Source organism: Sciurus carolinensis, chromosome 16, assembly GCF_902686445.1.
Source record: "Sciurus carolinensis chromosome 16, mSciCar1.2, whole genome shotgun sequence".
Classification (NCBI taxonomy): domain Eukaryota; kingdom Metazoa; phylum Chordata; class Mammalia; order Rodentia; family Sciuridae; genus Sciurus; species Sciurus carolinensis.
The window spans coordinates 12096478-12114812 of record NC_062228.1 but is presented as its reverse complement, the minus strand read 5'-3'; the positions used below and the strand labels follow the sequence as shown (position 1 = coordinate 12114812).

Sequence of the window (18335 nt, the reverse complement as noted above, 5' to 3'; positions counted from 1 at the left end):
TCAAACTAGAAACTTGCAGAAATTTCAAATTTATAATTATCCATAGATTCCTCAGAAATTTAGTTTGCATTTCCATCAATGTTTTATTTTACTGAAACATGTTACCAGCTTTATAAAAATAATATTTACAAAAAAACTTAAAACTTGATAACAGATAAACTAAGAGACTACACTACAGTTTTAAAAGCTGAATTCATTTCACAAGCACAAATAATCTTTCTTCTTATGGTAAACAAAGGCCTTACCCGTCTCCTGGGAATTGGACATCGTATATCTGGTTGGTCACCAAAGTTCTTGTAGGTGATATAGTTTTCAGAGCAGATCAACACTCCACTTGGACCATCTGATCCTCCTGGAACTGTCAAGAAAAAAATGAATCTTAGCAATGACTTGACATACCCATAAATTACTTTTACTTTCAACTACTTCTCTCCTTCACCACTTGATGGAGACAGTATACCTGAAGCAGAGAAACATTTCAAGTGTTTATCCCTTATTTATGAACATGCAAGATAAGAATGGAGCAATCTGTGTTCATGTGGAAGATCTGGGTGATCTCAGCCTTAATAATACACCCAAAACTTCTATATTCAAACCCAGAACACAGTACTCAGGTTCAGATATATAATCTCATCACCTACTAGACATGGAAATCCTACAGGCACTTCAAAAATACCACAGGTCAAGTCTCTGGGTTCAATCCCCAGCACCGCAAAAAAAAATAAAGATAAAAAAAATAAAAATAAATTCATAAATAAATTCAAGTTCCTTTCCAAACCTATTTCACCACCTGGGTACTCCACCTGAGAATGCCATCACTGATGAACAGACTAATGGAGAAACCTTAGTATCATCCTTTAATTCTCTTCCCTTCCATACCCTACTGATTCTACCTCTTTAGTAGCTTTCATGCTGCCAATCTTTTATTGAAAGAATTCCCTGGTCAGTTCCCTGGTCAGTTTCCTGGCTTACAGTCTCAATACCCTCTATTCTATTAGCCAAAATATAAGGAGTAACCTTTCTAAACTGTGCCTCTTTATCAGGTTATTCGCCTGCTTAAAGTATTTCAAAAACTATCTCTTCATCACTATCCCTCTCCCAGCCCTTTAACTCTAATAATACGATCTCAGTTAAGTTTTCCATTTTGAAGGAAGTATGTTCTTACTGAATGCTGCAAAAGAAACTCCCTCAGGTCTCAGTTCAGACCTAGTCCTCAGATCTGAGCTCAGAGTTTTTCAGAAAGCTTTCTCTTATGCATTCCCTTCCATGTCCTAGGTCAGGGACCCACTCCTTTATGTTATGGCACTTGGCACAGAATCTGGCAAAAAATTTGTTGTTATTGATGGTGTATTTACCACTAGACTCAGTCCTGTAGGAAGGGAAGTACCACATCCAATTTTTCACCACTATAATCCCAGGACCCAGTAGTCTGACTTGGCACATACTGACTACAGAAGCTCAATAAAAACTCATTGAATGGAGCTATGGGTGTAGCTAAATGGTAGAGTGTTTGCTTGGCATGCTCAAGATACTGGACTCTTGGGTTCAACCCCAGTACCAAAAAAAGAAAAAAAGAGAAAAAAAAAAAATCGTTGAATGAACAAAGCTCTCATAAGTGAAAAATGTAGTAATGTGTTACAGTAAGTGATGAAATTTTAGAATTTGGAATTTTCTACAAAACAAGAGTTCCCTGAAAATACTGGACCTGACAGCTTTTGTAGGAAAGATTCCTGACAATTGTTCTTATTTCTTTAATGGATGTTAGTCTATTCTTTAGGGATCAGTTTGGTAATGGGTTTCAAAGTCTTTCTATTCATCTTAGTTTTCACATTCATAGACACAGAGATTTATCTCGTTGGGTTTGTTCATTTTATCTAGCTTTTTTTTTTTTTTTTTTTTTGTTGTTGTTGTTGTTGTTGTTGTTGTTGTGCTAGGGATTGAACCCAAGGCCTTGTGCTTGCAAGGTAAGCACTCTACCAACTGAGCTATCTCCCCAGCCCTTATCTATTTTTTCAAAGACATATGTTTGGATGCAAAGACCCACCCATAGCAACTAGGAATAATTAGTATTTCAAGCTGTGTCCTTTCCTGCCCACCTCCATTAGATTATGAAAGGAGCTAGATACTCCTCTCCACACAACACTTTATCACTCTACCAATTTCTACCCTCAAGGAAACAAAGAAAAGGTACTCAAGTTTACTACACATAGATTATTTTTCAAATCCCAATATATTTGGGCATAAAAATGGATCAAATAAAAGGGTAAAGGGCAGCTCTGCAAGAAAAGTACCTGTTATAAGAAAGTTGCCATGTTCCTCCAAAGGTTCACTGTATTTTCGGACCACATGATTTAAACCAAGGTCGAGTTCATAGAAAGTAAGTGTCTGCTGGGTATTTGCTGCTGCTTCCCCTGTTGGATCATTGTCTGCTTCCTACAGAGAAGTATAGTAGCATAAAAATCAATTAATACCATAAAACCAAAGAATTTGTATGTAGATTGGGAAAAGACATCAGGATTCCTCCACTTTGCACAAGGAAACAGAGGTCCACAGGTGACAACTGATTTGACAAAGTTCACACTACTATATAATGGCAGAACTAGAACAAGGACTCATTATCTCCAAATTCTGGATCTCTCTTCTACCTTCCAGTCAAGCAAAGATGGATATGCTCTGCCTTTCACCATCTTCCTTTGAAAAAAATATCCCAAACACAACTTTACCTTCTTTATGCAGCTTTTCCCAACAAATACCTTAGCCCATAGGGAGATTGTTTAAATTAAAGCAAAGGCTACTACATATATAGTCAACTGCTTAAGCTCTGAAACATTTCAAAGAATTTCAGTAAGGTGTTTGGAATATGGATATCTGCTAGCAGGACAGATTTACCATCTGAATAAAGAAAACAACTTTAGAAAGACAACCAGGTGATTGGAAGAAATCCAAAGAAGACCAGGAGAAAAACACAGTCCCCATTACCTCATAATCCATTTCCAGACAAGCAAACATTGGATTTTCAAATCCCACATCCACTCCAACCACATGATATACTAAAGTGTTTGCTTTGTGGGCCTCCAGGGGAGATGAAATGGTAAGTCGGGCTGCAGCATCTCTGTTTAAGATATATACCAACTTCTGTTTCTCAATGGCACCTATAGTTGAAGGAGACAACACATACCAGATTTCCACATAATGAGTCACAGAACAACTCAATTCACATAGTGATTACTTTTTTAAAAAGATTATTACTTTTTAACAGCCAGCACTAAGTCTGCAATTACAGTAACTCAAGATTCTGCTATTGTTAGTAAACAACAGCATCTTTTCCTAAGGGAATCTTAATATCCTACTAACTTCAAAAATGTTTAATGTGCCCTAGACTTAAGGACACAGGGAAACTAAACAATAACAAAATAATTTTTCTTTGAATTAGACCTCATGATTTTGTGACTGCTTAAAAAGGGTTGCCCTCTAGAGGCCTGATCAGACACACAGAATTTCCTTCAAGAATTTTTCAGAGAAGAGACATGAATGTGAATCATCATTTCAGGCTGATGATGAAAGCAACCATTCACTTTCTAATAACAGTTAAGATTTCACTGCAGTCTTTGTCACAGATAAATTGAAAAACAACTATTTCCAACAGGTGAGAAGTAAAACAGGTACCTTAAGATTTTTTCCCATCATTTTAAAAGAAAATACAATTAAAAAAAAAAGAAAGAAAGAAAATGCAACTTGAATCCAAATAAAACGCCAAACTTCATCCAGGTTAAGTATCTGACTGGCACCCTGCTAAGATCACAGCATTGTTGTCCTAAACTGAGCATTTATAAGAATCAAAGATTCATTCAAAAGCGTAAATAGAGCAAGTTACTCACTAATCATAACAGCTCGCCCTTTGGGATCCACAGCTAAGAACTGGCCAGGAACAATACGGCGACATCCACTTTTGCCAAAAGTTTCTTGGTGAATTTTCTCAAACATATTCTTAGATGGCTGGTATTCCAAAATAACAATCCGACCTGAGTCACTGCCAACTACAATGTAGTCCTTGGTGCCTCCTGTCAACCTAAAGGCCATGAGTGACCGGATAACACCAAATACTTCCACAGTGAGGAGGGTATGTACTTTTCCAGTATTAGGGTCTGGGCGAAGTAGTTCCAAGATCTTCCCACGAGAAACAACAATTTCCTGTTGTTTGGTTCCTACATCACCAAAAAATAAAGATCATAAACAACCAGAAATAGTTCAAAAGTAACCTAGCTAAATTGAAATGCCACTGAGGATAATTAAACAAGTTGGGGGGACCCACTGGATTTTTTTTTTTTTTGGTACTATGGATTGAACCCAGGGGCGCTTTACCACTAAGCTACACCCCGAGTCCTAATTTTTATTTTAAGACAGGGTCTTGCTAAACTACTGAGATTGACCTCACTTGTGACTCTTTTGCCTCTGCTCCCAAGTCACTGGGATTACAGGGGTATACCACCAAGTCCAGCTACAAGTTACTTTAAGAACTTGAATGAACCTCAAAATTGTCTACACACTCATGAACCCCCTGCATTACTTACGAATTAACTTACAAATGTTCAAATCTAATCGGGTATAGTAGCACACACACTTGTGATCCCAGCCACTCAGGAGGCTGAGGCAGAGGATTCCAAGTTCAAAGCCAGCCTCAGCAATTAGCTAGGCCTTAAGTAATTTAGTGAGAGACTGTCTCAAAAAAAAGGACTGGGGTTGTAGCTCAGTGGTTTAAGTGTCCAGTACCCACCCCTCAAAAAAAGTTCAAATCTATGATGGCAAGAAAAGGTTTTTATTTTCATACACATTAGTAGCTTATTTTCTGTAACTCTACTGCCTAATATTTCTTTCCTTAATCAGATATTTAAAATTTCATACAATTGGTCAAGAGTGGTGGCACACACCTATAATCCCTACAATTTGGGAGGCTGAGTCAGGAGGATGGAATGTTTGCGGTCAGCCTCAGCAAAAGACCCTGTCTCAAAAATTAAAAACAACTCGGATGTGGTTCAGTGGTTCAATTCTTGGTACTTAAAAAAAAAAAAGATTTTTTCCCCCCCACACAATCTGTTTTTAATTTATCTCTCCAAAAATATCCCCCATCAGCAAATGAGCCAGGTGCAGTGGCACACACCTGTAATCCCAGCAACCTGGGAGGATGAGGCAGGAGAACCATTTAAGGCCAGGCTCAGCAACACAGAAGGCCCTAAGTTAACTTAGCCAGACCCTGCCTCAAGATTTAAAAAAAAAAAGGGGGGGGAGGCTGGGGATGTGGCTCCATAGTAAAGCACCCATGGGTTCAATCCCCAATACCAAAAACAAAATATCAGCAAATGTTGTTTCTCCACATGCAGCAATTTCTGTTTAAATTACACTTCCCCTTCTCTCTTACACAAAAGTCTTAAAGTACCAAGCTAAGGTACAACCTTCCCTTTAAAAATAAGAATAAAAAAATCTTTTGAAATAACAAGAAAAAAAACACTATTCTCTCTGGTAACCTGACAAACACCTTTAGACATTCTTTTTATCCATACTGATGTCAAATTTAGAATCAAGGATCAGGACTTACACATCTTGTTATGTCTTACAGCAATACAACCTGACACCAAGTAAATAGCCAAGAAATGTGCATCTTTGGTAAAAATCATTATACACAGAACTAAGAAATGCATCTGGAATTAGTTTACAGATAATACACTTCAATTTAACACAAATCTCATAGATTTGCCAAATTTGGATTGTTCACATTTGCCAACAATTACCTTCTTATAAATGGAAGACATTTCCTCCACAGAATGCAAGCAAAATAATGTATGATTCATCTCAATTCACAAAAATAGTAACTAGAGAACTTACCAGAGAAGTTGCCATGAATGGCAAAGCTGATGCCAGTGGCTCTCTGCAAGGTCAAATTGTACAGGAACATGATGGCAAAAAAACTAAGCCACTCAGTACTCTAGGACTTGGTTATACCAACAGTCAAGTCAAAGCAAGCTAAGGACACATAAAAAACAAAAAAGTAGCTGGGAAATTATTATTTTAACAGACATTTTTGTATAAGAATTTCTGGTTGGAGGCAGATCCAGTAGAATAAGGCCTACTGAAAAACACTTTGAAATTAAAAGTGCCTTCTACATACCAGATACCACACTATATATTTCACTTCTAATCTCAGAAGAATCCTTAAAAATATGAAGTTTTTACATTTATTTTAGATAAGGACACTGGGGCTCAGAAATTAAATCAACTGCCTATGATCATACAGCCAAGAGGTAAAACACAGGGAGCTGAGATACGTTCACATCACTGTAACATCGCTTACTTTTTTGTCAAAAAACTAAGTAGGTCTATGTTTAACTGTATTCTAATAGGCTATATGTTCAAATGGTTCAGAATTCAAAAAGCACAGCAAAAAAAACTCACTCTAAGCTATTCCATAGCCATCCAGTTCTCCCTGGGGGAATCGATTTTACCAAATTAAATTGTATCCTTCCACATACTTTTATATGTATGCACACACATGTATTTATACGGTTCTAGCTCCTCTGTTTAACCAAAGGTTGGGAACTATATTTTATATACTCACACTACACTACCCTGATTTTTTGTTATTTAACTACTTTGAGGTAGCAATAAAAGGCTTTCTCACTTTTATTTTACAGATGTCAAGTATACCATTAAATGGGTATATTATAATTCATTTAGCCAATACTCCACTAATAAACAGCTTGTTTCCAAACTCTATTACAAACATTGCCACAAGTACTTCATATATGTCATTTATATGTACATGAGTTTATGCCTAAGATTAATTCCCAGAAGTTAAGTCATAGACTGAAGGGGTTCATACATATGAAACTTTGGTAAGATACTGCCAAACTGCCTTTCAAACAGACCCAACGAATTTACTAGCCCAGCAACATGAATTCATCTTCTCCCATAATCGGCCAAAGTGATGTTAACATTTTTTAACCTTTGCTAATCTAAGAAATAGAAATTGGTGTCTTGGTGTTACTTTTCATTTGCATCTCTTATATGGCTTTATATCTGAGAAGGATTCCTTTCTTTTTTTTGCTGGGGATGATGGGGATGGAACCCAGGGACATACACATGTTAGGCAAACACACTACCACTGAGCTACATCCCCTGATGAGTAGTCAGAATTCAATATCGAAGCCTAATCTCCATCAAATACTAAAACCAAATTGAATTCCTGCAACACCAGGAGTAGGCCTCCCTAAAGGGATATAGTCACAAAAAAGAATTCCTTCTCAGTAGACAACACTGAAGACAGCACAAACTGAGGTATCTCTGCCACAGAGAATTACCTAAAACTACACCCATGCACGGATATCACTAAAAAATAAACTGAATTATCTTTCCCCAATGTAATTATTTAGAAGCAAACGCAAAGGATCTTCAGAAATTCAGTCATTGGTCAATAAATTTGCTTTTGTTGTTAACAAGACTAGCGTTCTTGTAACTGTCTGGGCTGCACAAAATCAAGGTGACAAGATCAATCCTCCAGGCTAGAAACTGGTTCTGAGATAAACTTTCCTACTTGAGATTAAGAAATATAAACCAGTGGCTGCAGCAGACACCTGTAATCCCAGCAGCTCCGAGGCTGAGGCAGGAGGATGGAAAGTTCAAGGCCAGCCTCAGTAACTTAGCAAAGCCCTATGCAACTCAGTGAGCCTCTGTCTCTAAATAAAATACAAAAAGGTCTGGGGTCCACAGTACCAAAAAAAAACAAAAAACAAAAAAGCAAAGGAATATAATGTTCTTCCAGGAAAACAGGAAAAAAAAAAAAAAAAAAAAGGAAGACTACCACAGGCTACTGAAACCCTGAACAACTCCCGCCAGGCTTGCTTGCTTGCTTTCTTTTGTAGTTGATCAGGAGAACCTACTCAATTTCCCCCCTTCCTACTTAACCGATGCCATCCACTACAAACCTAGGTATTCAATTTCCCCAAACCTAATTGGATCCAGATTCTCCAACTACATTTTTATCTTGCGTATTTTTATCTTGAGGAAAGCACTTTCTGGAGACAGATCGCCTAGTCGTTCAGGAACTATGCAACAGGAAACATTAACGCCCAAAACCTGGTAAGCTTTGCAACTTTACCCACACCTCTCTCCTCTCTGCGATTATTACCAGAAGCCTGGGTAACTGCTCACTCCATCCCTTCTCCGTATTCCAAGGGAACATCATCGCATTTAGGCTCTAGGCTTCAAGATAAGATACTGACTATAGTCCCTTTATTTTGCACACGACAAAAACTGAGGCTGAGAGGACGAAACAAACTGCCCAACTACCAAAACACACTCAAACCAGAGTACCAGCGCCAACGACTGTTCCCGTTATTTATGCTTTTAACAAGCTTAGTCTCCGTAGGAGCCATTTACTCTGGAGACAGCGGGAGATGTGCCGCTCCTTCTCACACCTCTGGAGTCTCACGGGAGAAAATTTCTAGAAGTCTTATTAGGAGCCGGGAGTCGTTCCTACTCTGGACTGGACCAGAAGATCCCAAAAAGTCGTTCTCACACCCCAAGCATTCCCCTACACCTCCTTGGTCCCATGCCCGAACCATTGAGGCCTAGACTGTCCGAGACTCCCGCCAAAGTGTCGGGCACCCTCCTACGTGGTCGCTGTCCAATTACCCAGGGCCAGGGAAATCGTGAGGCCACTTCTTCACCCTAGAGAGAGAAGGATGGCGCAGGTATTCGTTGGATGCTAGTCCCTTGAAGGCCTAAGCCAAAGCCATCGCCAACCCACTGGCGTCCGCCATTAGCCTCTACAGGGACCTTCCAGCAGCGCGCGACGGAAAAAGGTATCCAACCCACGCCTGAAGAATGTATTTATAGGCTTTTTAAAATTCTTTCGTTTTGCTTTAAAAACATCATATTTCTGTAACTTCCAGGGCAATATAAGACTAATAGATTGTTTTAAAGTAGTCTAAAAAAAATCGTGACTTAGTCGGGCACTTCTGTAGGCAGCCCCAAAGGCCAGGCGCGCCAACGGGACGGGACCTCAAGGACCCGGAAGCACCAAACGGGGACCAAGATGGCAGACCTCCATTCCCCTCAGAAGTTGTCAGGGGATCTACCGCCGTCTGAGGGGGTGGGAGGAAGTCACTGCTCCGAAATCTCCACCGAGCTCATTCGCTCCCTGACAGAGCTGCAGGAGCTGGAGGCTGTGTACGAACGGCTCTGCGGCGAGGAGGTGGGGGACTGAGCCTCCTCTTTTTCCGGGAGAGTCCAGGGGTAGTGGGCATAGGAACCTTCGGTTTGCGAAAAACCGGGCTGTGGGAAGCTCTTCCCTTGCTGGGGGAAACAAAAAAGCACCTACCCGAGAAGTGTTAGTGTAATTGGGCAGTTAGGGAAACTGTCGACTCTATTTCTTCGTTCGGAGGCCCTCAAACTTGTTTTTTCCCCCGATATCTGGGTGATCCCGTCCCCTGTCCCCGCTTCCTTGATTTCCCTGACCCAGAGCCTATAGTGTTTTTCTACCCGAGTAAAGTTAGACTGAGAGCATATGCCAAATCGTTTTTGGTTCTCATAATAAGAATTGCATTAGCTAGCAACTGAAAAATTATGAAACACCTTCTGTTTTCTCATTTAGCGATAAGTCATTGCAAATTGTCGAGTCTTAAATTTCCTTTTGTACAGAATGATTTAGAGGTGTAATTTTAGCGTTTCAGTTAAATACACAGCTTAGTAGGAGTTTGAAATCTTTTTTTCTTTCTTTCTCTTTTTCTCTGGATAGGTTGGGTATTACAGTTGCCCAAGGCTGACTTCAAATTCACATGCTCCTGGGCTGGGGCTGTAGCTCAGCATGTCTAGGCCCTGGGTTCAATCCCTGAGCACAGAAAAATAATAATAATAATAATAATATCACATGCTTCTGCCTTAGCCTCCCAAATAGCTGGGATTATAGACATGTGTCACCATCTCAGGCTAGTGAGCATATGCCTATAAACTTTTAAGACTCAGTCGCAACAGTCTAGACTTGGACAAGTCATTTCACCTCTTGTACCTCTGATGTTCTATCAAATGAGGGTGTGGACTGAATTGAGATTCTTTTTAGTTGATAATGTTCTCCTGCCAGTCTCCTTCGCTTCTGTGACAACCTGAGGCTGTCAATTCACTTCCCAATATCATTTGGTTTCTTTTTATTTTTTTAGATGTTGATAGACCTTTATTTTATTCATTTATTTATATGTAGTGCTAAGAATAGAACCCAGTGCCTCACACATGCTAGGCAAGTACTCTACCACTGAGCCATAACCCCAGCCCCTCATTTGGTTTTTTATAGAAGAAAGAAATCTAAGCTCTGATCTAAAAGTCTAGCAGGTGTTTTTGCCAAACCAAACTTGTAAGTAAGGTTGAGCACAAAAGTCAGTTTCAGGGTTGGGGTTGTAGCTCAGTGAGAGAGTCTTGCCTGGCACCTGTGGGACACTGGTTTTGATCCTCAGCACCACATAAAAATAAATAAATAAAGGTATTTTGTCCATCTACAACTAAAAAAATATTTTTTAAAAAAATCAGTTTCACCCTTGGGGAGAGGAGTCCTTGATATCTTTGAATATTTTCAAATATTTACTTACAGCAACTCTAGCAGTGTCTAATGCTTTTTTCAACAAGATGTATTTTAAAATTCAGTGCTCTTGACTAATATCCCAAAGCTTGCATTGAGTTAACCAATACTTATAATTTGAGAAAAAAATTAAGATCTGAGAGACATAACAATATTAGTTCTGTATTTGATGATTGTTTCGGGAAATGTCCCTTTGAATTTTACTGGGTTATTTTAATTAAAGGCTCACGTTAAACTGTATGCTACTCACTATGTTAAGCACTTTGCATGTTATTCCATTTAATTTGCCCAACAGTATGATGGAGAATGTATTGCTATCCCTATTTTATAAGTCAAGAAACTGAAAGTATAAGTTTACATAAATTGAGTTATCTTGTTTGAGATAAACTTGTGTTTATCTTTTCTGGCTATGTACCAAGAAAAGATTTTTATGTGTATGATTTTGGAAATTTTGTTTAACCATGTGCTAATGATATTGAATAAAAGTTAATTTCCTCCCATTGTAGTGCTCATTTGCTAGATGGAATAAGATATGCATAGGATAAGAATCATTTTGCAATCTGGTAAGTATAAAAGCCAAGTGTTGTTTAAGTCCAAGAAGAGCATAGTGAAAGGAAAGAAAAAATTTGAAATGGGATTTGCCTCTCAGCTAAATGGTTGGGTTAAGTAACTCCTAAGGTTCCTTCTGACCATCCTGATGATAGTGTTTCTCTTTGTTTCAGAAAGTGGTAGAGAGAGAGCTAGATGCTCTTTTGGAACAGCAAAACACCATTGAAAGTAAGATGGTCACTCTCCACCGGATGGGGTAAGTCTGCATTGTGGCAAGAGCTATTATAAATTCCAGCAGGGTTCATTGCATAAGTTATTATTTTTCTTAACTTTTTTTTATAAACTGCCAGTTGCATTTGAAATGGAGAGAACTACCTCAAGGTAAAGTGAACACCAAAGGATATATATACATAGTTCATTGGTTATCAAAGAGTCCTTGGAACAAATGGAAAATTGTTAGAAATTCAGATTCTAGGACCCTACCCCAAACTTACTGAATCTGAGAACAGGACCAGGAATTTGTATTTTAACAAGCCTTCCAGTGATTCTGATATGTAGCTCAAATTCAAGAACCACTGGTTTTATATGTATTGTATATTTGCTAGTCAAAAATTTTTTTTCTTTGATCTCAGCATTCTCTCAGATTGTTGGTTAGTACATTTTAGGCTACTTAGCAGTTGGCAGAATCTGTTCTCTAGTTACTGTTAATCCATTTAGGGGCAAATCTAGTAGTTTTAGAAATTAATTTTGTATTAAGTATAGAGTTCATAGTAAAATACTATTTGAGAAAGAACTGTGTATAAGCAGAGGTAAGAGTTATGGAAGGTACAAAAGAAGTAGAAGACACAGTCTCCATTTGCAAAAAAATATTTCCATCTCTTACTCCTGCTTTCTACCCTTCGAATGTATGTGTGCTGACAATGTGTTTTTCCAGTCCCAACCTGCAGTTGATTGAGGGAGATGCAAAGCAGTTGGCTGGAATGATCACTTTTACTTGCAACCTAGCTGAGAATGTGTCCAGCAAAGTCCGTCAGCTTGATCTGGCCAAGGTAATCCCTTTGAGTTTTGGATGTTTCAGTTAATTAGGGGCAGGAAAGAAGCTGCATTATAGATTAGAGCAACACTGTACAATAGAAATCTAATATGAAATACCAGAACTGAAGAAACAACATGAAAACTACAAAACCACTACCTCTTTTGAGTGTAGATATAAAAGTGCTCAATACAAAACAGAGAAAATCATGCAATGTATAAAAAGGACTTTATGTTGGGCATGGTGGTGCATGCCTGTAATCCCAGCAACTGGGGAGGCTGAGGCAGGAACATCACAAGATCAAAGCCAGATTCAGCAACTTATCGAGGCCCTAAGCAACTTAGTGAGACCCTGTCCAAAATAAAAAATAAGAAGGGCTGAGGATGTTGCTCAGTGGTTAAGTGCCACTGTGTTCAATCCTCGGTACCAAAAAAATAATTAAATAATAAAATAAAAAGGATTTATGCTGAATGTGATGGTGCATGCCTGTAATCCCACCTACTTAGGAGGCTGAGGTACAAGGATCACAAGTTCAAGGCCAGCATGGGCAATTTGCAGAACTCTCTCAAAAAACAGAGCTGGGATTATAGCTTGTGGTAGAGTGTTTTCCTAGATAGGTGAGGAGGCCCAGGGTTCAATCCCTAGTACCACCAAAAAAAAAAAAAAGGATTATATACCAACACCAAATGAAATTTATCCTAGGAATGCTAGGTTGATTTAACATCTGAAAATCAACTAATGTAATACATTATCCCAATAGAGTAAGGGGTAAAAACCACATGATCCTGTAAGTGGCTCAGGAGGCTGAAACAAGGATTGCTTGTTCAAAGCCAGCCTCAGCAACATAGTGAGTCCCAAAGAAACTTAGCGAGACCCTATCACAAAACAAAAAAATAAAAAGGGCTGGGGCTGTAGCTCAGTGGTGAAGTGCTTTCCCAAAATGTGAAACCCTAGGTTCAATCCCCTGTACTGCAAAAAAAATTTAAAAAGAAAAGAAAGAAAAAGAAATAGAACTTTTATTTCTAAGCACAAAGTCTTTTTTCAGAACCGTCTCTATCAGGCCATTCAGAGAGCTGATGACATCTTGGACCTGAAATTCTGTATGGATGGAGTTCAGACTGCCTTGAGGAATGAAGATTATGAGCAGGCTGCAGCCCACATTCATCGTTATTTGTGCCTGGACAAGTCAGTCATCGAACTCAGCCGACAGGGCAAAGAAGGTCAGTATCTCAGACTTGACTTCTAGTTTGCTTACAAACATCTGTAATCTGAACTAGGTAGACTCAGCCAGAAAAGTTATGTGTTGTTAGAAAGTTCCCTTAACTGGTTGTAGATGGGATGTCACCTTCTCTAAAAAGTCTTTTTTTGATTACTTCAACCAGAAATGTGATTTTGGGGCACCTTTCTTAGGACATTTAGCATTTATTTTATTATAGGTATTTGTGCACAAACCTTCTCTTTTACTGTAATTTCTGTGACAGTAGAGTCATGGCAAATTCATCTTTTAATCACTAGTGTAATGTCTTTTGTTTCTGTTTCGTTTTTTGGTAACAGGGATTTAATCCAGGGGCATTTAACCATTGAACCACATCCCCAGCCCCACCCTTTCTTTTAAATTTTTAATTCTGAGACAGGGTCTCACTAAGTTGCTTGGGACCTCACTAAGTTACTAAATCTGGTCTCAACTTGTGATCCTCCTGTCTTAGCCTCTGAGTTGCTGGGATTACAGGCATGTTCCCCCACACCCAGTCCTAGTATAGTATCTTGCACACAGTAAGTGTTTTACGCACTTGTCAAATGGTTAGTGGTGCAAAAAACACAGAACTGTTTTTTACACTAATTCTCATTTTCTCCCTGTTGAGCAGGAAGTATGATTGATGCCAACCTGAAATTACTGCAGGAAGCTGAACAGCGTCTCAAAACCATTGTAGAAGAGAAATTTGCCGTGGCCACCAAGGAAGGGGATTTACCCCAAGTGGAGCGCTTCTTCAAGATTTTCCCACTGCTGGGTTTGCATGAGGAGGGATTAAGCAAGTTCTCAGAATACCTTTGCAAACAGGTATGGACCGTGATGGTTTGGTAGGATGATGGTACGGTTCTTGGCTATACAGCTGTGTACCAGGCATGGTCTAGACAACTGCCGATGCACATTTTTTTTCCAACAGACCAGGTGAAAATATAGGTAAATTAAAATGCAAGTTCTGGGGCTGGGGTTGTGGCTCAGTGGTAGAACACTTGCCTAGCATCTGTGAAGCACTGGGTTCTATTCTCAGCATCACATATAAATAAATGAATAAAATAAATGTCTATCAACATCATATATATATATATATATATACACACACATAAGATATCTTATGTGTATATATATATATATATATTTTTTTTTTTTTTTTTTTTTTTTGGAATGCAAGCGCTCTCACAAGTGGAATCACCCTTTTCAAGCTGTTAGTCAGAAACTGGCTTCTACTAAAAGCAATTGGATCTTGGGTAATGGTCTCAAGACTTCATAACCAGACTAAATGTCCTAAGACAAAGAGGTGAGGTTACTTAAAGTTAAATCCTGAGAAGGAAACAAGGTTCAGTTCAATACTCAGGGCTTTAATGCTTTTCTTCTTTTTAAAAATAGGAACTGCTATTAGCCAAGGGAGAATCCCCTGTTCCATGGAATTTTTGTTGTTGTTGTTTATTTTTGGTGTGTTTGTTTTTGTTTTTTGTTTTTGGTGCTGAGAATCCAGCTGAAGTCCTTTCATGTACTAGGCAAGTGCTCAACCACTCATCCCCAGCCCTATGGTGTACTTTGTCACCAAGTCCCTAGAAATGGCTTCTATTTTTAATCCCTTAAAAGATCCTTACACAGTACACAAGTACCCAAATTCCTTGTCCTGACTCAACAAAGCACTGTTAATAATAACAAACTATACTTAGAGAAGAAACTGAAACTGAGGGCTCTCCGGTGGCTAATGGCAGTCCATATTTTCAAAGAAAAGACTATTATTTTTCCCCATGAATGAAAAAAAAGTTACCACCATTCTCAGGTTCATTGTCCTGCCTGAGCTCACACAGCCAAGAGCCCTCCAAGGGAGGTTCTCCATGCTCCCTGAGCCTCCAAGCACTAAGGGACATGGGAGTAAAAAAGTCAATGAGAGGCCTTTTTTGGAAAACTGAGACAAACCTAATTGAGACTGATCTTTGGTCAGAAATATATGTGGATTTTCTGCTTTCTTCAGGTGGCCAGTAAAGCTGAGGAGAACCTGCTTTTGGTTCTAGGGTCGGATATGAGTGATCGAAGAGCTGCAGTCATCTTCGCAGACACACTCACTCTCCTGTTTGAAGGCAAGCCTCTTTCTCTACCCTAAGGAGGCCAAAGAGATTTTTGTCTGACACCTGCATGCTAGCCTGTCTTCTCTCCCCTCTAGCCTGATGCCTTTAATCTAATCCTACAGTTTACTGTGCATTGATTTATTGAAGAATTAACTTCTAGATTTATCTCATTAGCAAGACTAGTTAGAGTCACTACAGTATTTTGATCCTTCTCAGTCCCCAAGACCCACATTCTATGAGCAATTTTTTTTCTTTCTTTTTTTTAATTGGTTGGTTGGTACTGGGGATGAAACCCAGCAGCACTTTCCACTGAGCTACGTCCCTGGCCCTTTTACTGTTTTATTTTGAGATAGGGTTTCACTAAGTTGCTTAAGACCTTGCTTAGCTGCTGAGGCTGGACTCAAACTTGCAATCTTCCTGCCTCAGTCTCCCTAGTTGCTGGGATTACAGGCATATGCCACTACACATAGCTCTGTGAGTAAATTTAACCCTAGAATAAATTATTGGAAAGAGTGATCCTGATTTCCAGAGATGCCACTAGAAAAAAAAAAGTATATTTAATTTATCAATATAAATTCTCAAATGCTTGTTAGTATACCAGTCATTGTACATATTTAACAAATTTGTTTAACAACTCCCAGCACCAACTACAACTATTTATGTTCATTTTGTGTGGTGAAGCAACCCACAAGGATTGAGTTAGACCTGGGTTAGTCCAGGATGGGAGAAAGGAGTTTATTTTATGAGACAAATATTTGGAATTCAAACCTTTCATTTCTTCTAGGGATTGCCCGCATTGTGGAGACTCACCAACCCATAGTGGAGACTTATTATGGTCCAGGGAGACTTTATACCTTGATCAAGTATCTTCAGGTGGAATGTGACAGACAAGTAGAGAAGGTGGTAGACAAGTTCATCAAGCAGAGGGACTACCACCAGCAGGTGAGCTGGGGAAGCTATCAACAGTTTAGAAGCAGTTTTAGCCAGGAATACGGGGTAGAATAAACTGGAGGAGAAAAAATGAGAAAAGATGCATAGAATAAAAGAATAAATGCAGACTGGCATGCATTTTGTCCATTACCACCTTGTTTTGAACTTGGGATACTATCAAGATAATGATGGCCTTACTACAAGAGTGAGAAGGAAATAGAACTTCCTAAAAGAACACAACATAAACATTAGACCACTTCTTTATTACAGAATTTACAACAGTACCTTCTAGTGAAATTTTGAGGATTTTCTTTCCTAAGGTCCTATTGAGTGTTATGTAATTTGTTTTGAATTTCCCCTTAGTTCTTTCATTGCTAAACATAACTTTGCTTATTCAGAATTTTATTTTTTACATTGCTTTGAACAGAGAAAGTAAAAGTAGCACATAGAAATAGGAGTAGCCTCATACAATTGTATTTCCAGAACTCCAGACTAATGGAGTAGACAGTAATCCATTGGATTTCTCTAGACAGTAATCCATTGAAATGCTACTGGCATTACTTGTAAATGCAATAACAGGCAAGTGTTAGCAGCTAAACCAAAAGTTACTCTTTGACCCATTATTCTGGAAGCTTACCTTTGGCTTAAAGGAAAGGTATGCCTGGCAAGCTTACCTTTATGCTTACATGCTAGAAGTTTGGAATAACTGCCAAGAGGCAGATATTTGGGTGCTGGGGAAGGTTATCTTCTTTTTTTTTTTTTTTTTTTTTTTTTTGGTGTATTGCAGTTCCGGCTTGTCCAGAGCAACTTGATGAGAAATTCTGCAACAGAAAAAATCGAGCCAAGGTAATCATCCGATTTTCTTCAGCCCAAAGGAGTTTAAATTAATAGTTATATCTAATTCAGACTACTCTGCTATAATGTGGTCTATGTTTTTAAAATATTCTATCAATTGGTCTTACTTGTTATGTAATGAAAACTATCATACAAATATCTATACAATGTTTGTGTGAGTCATAAAGAATAATAGATCATTATCAGTACTTTTGAAGCCTACAAAATTATTTTCGTCATCCTTTCCCCCAAAGGTAACTATTACCCTAAAATTTTTAACTTTTACTTTTTTATAATAAAAGTAAAACATGCTTATTAAAAGAAAATCCAGGTTGGGGGGTGTGGTTCAGTGGTAGAGTGTGTCTTTAGCATGGACAAGCCCCTGGGTTTAATCCCCAGCACTGCCCCCACACCAAAAGAAAAGGAAAGAAAAGAAAATTACATTAGAAAATATGTTCATTCAATCAAATTTTTACTGATTATACATAATATTCCAGATACTGGTCCTTGTATGGCAGGAAGCAGAGCAAAGCAGATAAAATTCTTTTCTTTGTGACACCTACAATCTAACAAGTGAACAGTAATAATAGCCAACACATATATGGTGCTTACTATATGTCAGGAACTGTTTGTTCTAAGGACTTAAATATTAAGCTATTTAATCTGGCAGGAGGTGGGGGTGTTATTTGTTTTTTTGTTTTGTTTTGTTTTGTTTTTGTTTTTTTGCTGAGGATCAAACCCTGCTAGGTTTCTTCGCCTCTACATTACTGGTATTTGGGCTGGATTATTCTTTATTGAGGGGTACTGTCCTGAGCATTATCAGATGATTAGCAGCATCCTTGGACTCCACCCACTAGATGCTACTAGTCCACTGGGGTGGGGTGGGGGACAAAATTACCCTCAGTTGTAAATCACTTATTTAATCTTCAAACATTTTACAAATGAGGAAACTAAAGCATGGAGAGGCAAATTGTTGTGCCCAGGGTCAACAGTGAAAGAACCAGAAATAGAATCCAAGTAATTTGGCTACAGAGTTCATGCTGT

At 38.6% G+C, this 18335-nt stretch overlaps 3 protein-coding genes and 1 non-coding gene across 15 annotated transcripts in view; 1 reads left to right on the top strand and 3 right to left on the bottom strand.

The window, feature by feature from the left end:
• Sf3b3 (splicing factor 3b subunit 3) overlaps positions 1-8831 on the bottom strand; it is a 47659-nt gene extending 38828 nt beyond the window's left edge. Inside the window, exons 1-6 of the mRNA XM_047529221.1 lie at positions 8686-8831; positions 5881-6018; positions 3879-4205; positions 2980-3152; positions 2292-2433; positions 246-358 (exon numbers count right to left, since the gene is read on the bottom strand). Of these exons, the coding sequence (XP_047385177.1) occupies positions 246-358; positions 2292-2433; positions 2980-3152; positions 3879-4205; positions 5881-5950 (825 nt within the window). The 5' untranslated portion in view covers positions 5951-6018; positions 8686-8831. The remainder of the gene's footprint in view (positions 1-245; positions 359-2291; positions 2434-2979; positions 3153-3878; positions 4206-5880; positions 6019-8685) is intronic.
• On the bottom strand, positions 3476-3554 carry LOC124967645 (small nucleolar RNA SNORD111). The gene has a single exon (XR_007105567.1). It is a non-coding gene; the product is annotated as a small nucleolar RNA SNORD111 (small nucleolar RNA).
• A 245-nt stretch (positions 8832-9076) lies between the features above and the next one.
• The window catches only part of Cog4 (component of oligomeric golgi complex 4), a 27236-nt gene continuing 17977 nt past the window's right edge, over positions 9077-18335 (top strand). Inside the window, exons 1-8 of the mRNA XM_047527937.1 lie at positions 9077-9247; positions 11344-11426; positions 12105-12219; positions 13249-13423; positions 14069-14262; positions 15434-15539; positions 16312-16469; positions 17245-17303. Coding sequence (XP_047383893.1) covers positions 9089-9247; positions 11344-11426; positions 12105-12219; positions 13249-13423; positions 14069-14262; positions 15434-15539; positions 16312-16469; positions 17245-17303 — 1049 coding nt within the window. The 5' untranslated portion in view covers positions 9077-9088. The remainder of the gene's footprint in view (positions 9248-11343; positions 11427-12104; positions 12220-13248; positions 13424-14068; positions 14263-15433; positions 15540-16311; positions 16470-17244; positions 17304-18335) is intronic.
• The window catches only part of Fcsk (fucose kinase), a 36856-nt gene continuing 35754 nt past the window's right edge, over positions 17234-18335 (bottom strand). For all 12 annotated transcript variants that reach the window (XM_047527928.1, XM_047527924.1, XM_047527931.1 and 9 more), the window contains one exon: positions 17234-17278. The gene's annotated coding sequence lies outside the window, so the exon portion shown is untranslated. The remainder of the gene's footprint in view (positions 17279-18335) is intronic.